This window comes from Salmo trutta, chromosome 31 (genome assembly GCF_901001165.1).
Source record: "Salmo trutta chromosome 31, fSalTru1.1, whole genome shotgun sequence".
NCBI classification, from domain to species: Eukaryota; Metazoa; Chordata; class Actinopteri; order Salmoniformes; family Salmonidae; genus Salmo; species Salmo trutta.
Genome location: NC_042987.1, coordinates 31736002 through 31742001, shown reverse-complemented (window position 1 = coordinate 31742001; position 6000 = coordinate 31736002). Strand labels below are relative to the sequence as shown.

The 6000-nt window shown below is 41.6% G+C and overlaps 1 protein-coding gene across 4 annotated transcripts in view; it reads right to left on the bottom strand.

Annotated features, from left to right (window-relative positions):
• Positions 1 to 3745: 3745 nt before the first annotated feature.
• Positions 3746 to 6000, bottom strand: part of LOC115169968 (small conductance calcium-activated potassium channel protein 2) — a 43116-nt gene continuing 40861 nt past the window's right edge. For all 4 annotated transcript variants that reach the window (XM_029726128.1, XM_029726129.1, XM_029726130.1 and 1 more), the window contains one exon: positions 3746 to 5034. In XM_029726128.1, coding sequence (XP_029581988.1) covers positions 4720 to 5034 — 315 coding nt within the window. In that variant the 3' untranslated portion in view covers positions 3746 to 4719. The remainder of the gene's footprint in view (positions 5035 to 6000) is intronic.

Genomic DNA, 6000 nt, shown 5'->3' with positions numbered 1-6000 from the left:
CCCTGATGTCCCATAGGGACCTTTTCACACTCCAAGTTCTCGGTGAGGGTTACATAATACAGAGGGGTGACACTTATTGGAAAAGAGGCGTGTCATAATTTCTCCCATCGGCCACTCTGTATAATTAGCGTCGAAGGATCATTTTATACATGTAGACATAAATAGCCTCGTTAAGCCGGGCCCGTACATTAATGGGTGTGGCCCCGTAGCCTTGCATTTGTGACGACAGCTCATACTTAACCTTGGAACCGGGCCTAAGATGTCGGATGTCCCCCAGAACACTGTGTTTATGTTTCTATCAATAAGGACTTTGTGATCATGTTTTAGGACGTTCCCTTCCACACTGTTTATTTACGGGAGTAACGCAAGTTGTCTGTGGCTTACATGGGACCATTCTGGCTCTCTGTCGGCACTTGGCACAGTATGTTCCAGTTTCTCTGCTACTGGAGTGTCACGTCCTGACCATGGTAAGCTGTTATTTTCTATGGTAGAGTAGGTCAGAGCGTGACGGGGGGTTTATTCTATGTGTTCTATTTCTATGTTCTTAGGTTCTAGTTTTTTGTATTTCTATGTTGGTTTGTTTGGGATGATCTCCAATTAGAGGCAGCTGGTCCTCGTTGTCGCTAATTGGAGATCATACTTAAGTAGATTATTTTTCAGTAGTGTTTGTTTCTCCTCTGCGTCACGGTTTGTTTTGTCTATTCAGTTATTTGATGTATTGCATAGTTTCACAGAGTAAATAAGATGTGGAACTACACCCACGCTGCACCTTGGTCCTCTCCTTTTGACAGCCGTGACATGGAGGCTCCCCTCAAAAACAAAATTGCTCATGAAAAGTTGGGGAAACTGTAAAATACTGTAGTAGGATTTACAGAGGTTCCTAATAAAAAAGAAATTGAAGTAAAAAAAAACAACAACAAAAGTGACAAATCTAAATGCAAATCGTCAAGCCATCCAAAAGGTTTTGCTCAATCGTCATTTTTGCACAGAACCATGCAAGGGACAGGGTTGGTTTCTCAGTTCGGTCGTTATCGTGTGCAGGTTGCCGTCTCCCAGCAAACTTCAAGACATGCCATTATTACTCAGAACTGATGCCAAAAACACACCCAGTTACATTTACCACATGAAATTGTGTTATGATACCTTATTCTATCGATGTAGGCCCTACTGTAGGTGTGGTTGCAGATGAAGTGAGGGTGATCAGTTACACCTACTTGTTTAACCTACAGGTATTTACAGTACTTAAAGTCAAAATATTAGTTATCCCATTGATGACAAAAAACGGAGAGCGAAATCATAGCTGAAGATAGTATTTAATGACCAGACGTTCTCCTCTTTTTGGTACAACTGTCACCGGCAAAATAAATAACAACACATACAGAGAACATACCATCACCGAATGCCAGCCATTAAAATTGGTTTATTCCGCTACTACAAATGCATTCTGTGGCAGTGTACACATAACAATGGTATACATGACTTAGTTTTCATCCTCTTTTATCTAGTCTAAACACAATCAGATGCCAGCTTTGCCTGTTCTTTTAGATAGAAGTAAGAATGATTGTATTCAGATTATTTTCCTCATCAGATATTATCAGCATATTGATATGAATTTCCCTCTCTCTCTTTGAAAAATTGTGGCATTTTTGGCAAGGACTATTTTCAGAAAACGAGGACTCTATTTTGCTGTAACAGCTATTGGAATGATGTTTGGGCAGTTAACGTGTAGAAAAACCCTGGGGCATGTCATAAAGAAATATGATGTCTAGAACTGAAATTCTCTATCATAATGTACCCTCTATACATTACTTTTCTATTTATATTTCTGTAATATCCTGAAAGTTGCGCCCCGCTGCATCTGCCCCTTCGTTATTACATTTGTCCCATTTGTTCTGTGACATCCACAATGAGGTCATATTCACGGGACACCCACTCTTGCTGCTTCTAAACCCCATGGGGCAAAACGGACATCTGTCAGTAAATGAGGTATGGCTCTAATCTCTCTCTCTCTCTCTCTCTTTCTTTGCTTCCTCTCTGCCAGCTGAAGTACCTCTACTCTCTGGAGAGGACATTCAAGCACCTGTGATGTCTGTTTACTGGTGCTATACTAAGTATCATGCACTAAATGCAATCTGAAGAGGGACATGGGGTTTCCCCCATCTTTTGACCAAATTTTCATACCATCAAAATGGTTGTTGGAACAAAAATATAGTAAAACATATAATTGGGTATGGAGCTTAAGTTTTTGGTGATGACAGATGAAGGAGTTAAATCTCAAACATATGAAGAGGTTAACGCTGGTATGCCTAGAACAGGTGAGAGCACAATCGAGTAACCCTCCAATCAACTCAAAGGTGTAAAAGCTGATTTTAAAGAGAGACTATAAGCAGTGGCGGACTTTCCAGGTGGACTGGTCCATTTTTAGCACAGTGGGCCTGTCCAACTTCGTTTTTTTGTGCAAAATGACAATTATCTGGCTTATAATGGGGGCCTCAAGGGCCGTTGTGTTAGAAATGGCAGAGACGATTTCTGGTTCCAGTCCGCCCCTGACTATACAGTAATGGAGTGATATCCCTCAGTTGGAGTGGATGGTTAGTGTGTAGAGGGGCAGTGAAGAGTCATGCTTGATTAAGTCCCTTTCACAGCAAGCTGAACATGTTATTAAACCAAGAGCTCGCTCTCTGGACAGCCTGACCATTAGTGGATGCTTACAGGTAGACTTGGTCGACTGTTTGGTGGACGACAGACTACAACATGTCTAACTGACTTTCTGATAAGGTTTGTTCTCCTTACTAAAATCATATCGTAATGCAGTGTTTTCTTGATTGATAACGTTCACTTATTATTTTTTAAATGGGAGATCCATTACCCTTTTGAAGGAGGTCAAGGTAATAAGTAATTTGGACACCTTGTGGTACTGTGAACTAATTTACTGTCTCTAGCCATCCAAGTAGCTAAGTACTTTATTTGTATTCTTTCAGGATTTTTTTTTTTATAGAAATTTTTCTTCACGCCAATTTCAAACAGGGAATGCATTTGTTATACTGTAACACATTACTGCAACTCTCTAGATTTTCAACTCTAGAAATCCTAGGTTCCCCCCCAAAAAAATAAACCGAAGTAACAACAACAAAAGTAACATAAATCTAAATGCAAATCGTCAAGCCATCCAAAAGGTTTTGCTCCATCGTCATTTTTGCACAGAACCATGCAAGGGACAGGGTTGGTTTCTCAGTTCGGTCGGTATTGTGTGCCGGGCACCGTTTCACAGCAGACTTCAAGCCATGCCATTATCTGAATACCTGTGGAAGCTCTGATTTGTACACTCTTAGAAAAAAAATGTGCTATCTAGAACCTAAAAGGGTTCTTCGGCTGTCCCCATAGAAGAACCCTTTGATAAAGCCTTTTTGGTTCCAGATAGAACCCTTTTGGGTTTTATGTAGAACCCTCTCCACAGAGGGTTCTACATGGAACCCAAAAGGGTTCTACCTGGGAGCAAAAAGGGTTATCCAATGGGGACAGCTGTAGAACCCTTTTGAAACCCTTTTTTGTAAGAGTATTATGGAAAAGGTAGTCTCCATTTCATAATTCTGTGTGAGTATGAGTGCGCAGCATCGAGCTGGAAGTGAACTCTCTCCCTCAAACACATTCTCTTTTTTTCTCTCTCTCACTCTCTCTCTTTCTGACCTATTCCGTTTTTAGTGGTTAGCATAAGTTAAAAAAAAAAAAGTTTTCTAAAACATTAAGAGATATTGTGTAATGGAGGCAATGTTATGCATTACATTAAGACAATTTCTATGAGTTTTTGAAGAGGAATGTATCTGAAAAGGAATGCAATGCTTGTATTCAGTGTTAACATCGTAAAAAACTTGCTCTGAAATTAGTAATTAAATAATCCTCTACTATTTGTACATTCAGGCACTGAAAAATCACATGTCAATATGTAACTAAAAAAGATAGTCGCTCTCAACTTTCCCTTGGTAAGAACAAGGAAACGGAAACTTCGAAATTGGCATTCGTGTACATTTTCCTACTCAGTAGTAATGTCATGTGCATTCCCCTTGCTCTCCTTCTGTGTGACCCCCCCACCCCCACCTTAAGTGCGATTCAACAATGAACTTACGTCAGAGCTTTCAGAGGCCCTCTTAAACCGTCACCTTGGCTTACGGGGAAAAACCATGACACCTGTCTTGTAAAAGGGAAGTCCACCAGTTTGACGTGTCCCTCCGTGTGGACAAAGGTGTCATCTATCCTCCTCGGACCCCGTAGACTGATCTGACCAGGCCAGGCAAGTCCAGGCAGACCCTCCACGGACAGACAACCCCTATCCCCCATCCCCCACTCCTCACTGGGTTAAGGACGCTCCGGTGTGATAGCCAGCTCTCACCCCAGCAACCCTGAACTCAGTCAGTTTAACTATACAAGGGCTTTTACAAAAAAAGCTAACTTGAACAGCCATACAATGGCTAAAACATAAACCATATCTCTACTTGTCTCGGTTTAAGTCCTTTAGGTTGTTGTTTAGTAAATGTGTCAAAGTTTTTAATGGTTTGCATTGGAGCAGTTTCTAGTTCAGTCCCACGCTGGAAGTTCAGTCATAGCGGTGTTGGTTTTTGGATGTGACGTAGAGGGGGGCTTAGGGGGGTTAGGGGAATGTTATGGGTTGTCATCGGGGGTAGTGCGGTTTAGGGTCATTTTGGGCGGTTCCGAGGGCGGGGGCTAGCCGCTGTCAGAGGAGGTGTGCGGCGCCGTTGAGGGCGAGCGACGCCGGCGGGCGGTGGAGGTCCAGGAACGCTCGGAACGTTCGGAACGTTCCGAGCGCTCTGAGCCCAGCGAGGTGGGCCGGAAGCGGTGCAGGAAGCCGTCCAGGAATTCCTGCTGCTGCTGGTTTATGGCTTGGGAGATGAGGCAGGGCAGAGCCTGTAGGCTGCCCGTCACCGAGTCCAGCTTTTCCTCCAGCATGCCGATCCGCTTGTCCAGTTCCTCGCTACGCTCCTGCAGCTCCGACACTAGGTCATACATCACGTTCTGGGTCTGCAGGAGGAGGAGGAGAGAGACGAGGTGATGGATCTATTATGGTATATGCTAAGTGTATTTATTGTGTATATGAAATGTAGTCATTTGACACTTGCCATTAATTGCTCTCAAATCATGCATGTCAATTCTGTATGCTATCATTAACACTATATGGTGCATATTAGACTGGTAGCTTTGAACTCACATCAGTTGCAAATGACCCCTTAAGAGGTAATAATAATGAACAAATGAATGAATAAATAAATCATGCTAGAGTAAACAACTAACTGGAATCTGAATCTATGGATGTCAATATGAGAGTTGACAGGAAAGATAACTATCTGGGTTAGAAGGGGTAGCAACTAGGGAAAAAACTAATTGGTAGGGATCTTATCAATATCACCACAGCTTTTGAACACTCCATAAATTAAACTGTATTTTTTTGTTTTTTTACACTGGAAGGTGATTATGCAACATTATTATACAGCATAACACAGCAATACAAGTAAAGTAAAAATACACAATAATGACAAACTTCAACAGAAATAATGTAGTTATGATTATTTATTTAATATTAGCAGCTGATTTTCCAGAGGGAAGCGAAAAACCAGAAACCCATTTAAGCCAATATGGATAAGATAAAAAATTATGTTGGATGCTAACCGCTGATAAACTCCACAGAAAAAGAGGTTGTTTGTGCTGTGATTGCATGAAAGTGCCAAGGCCAACAGATGGCTTTAGCCATGTGAAAAACTTTCGATAGAAAAATATAGCTAGCTTCCTTTTCTTGTAGCTTGCCTCGCATCCGAATGGTGTTAGCTAGCTGCTAGCGCTGTTGCTGCGCAACCTAAGTGCTTTGGTCCTATTTTAGAACTGAGATTTGGCTGAAAAGGTGTTAGTATAGTCAGAAATGTTAGAAAAGCATAGAATTAATGGACATAAATGAGCATGTGAGCGATAAATTACACATTTAATAAAAACTGT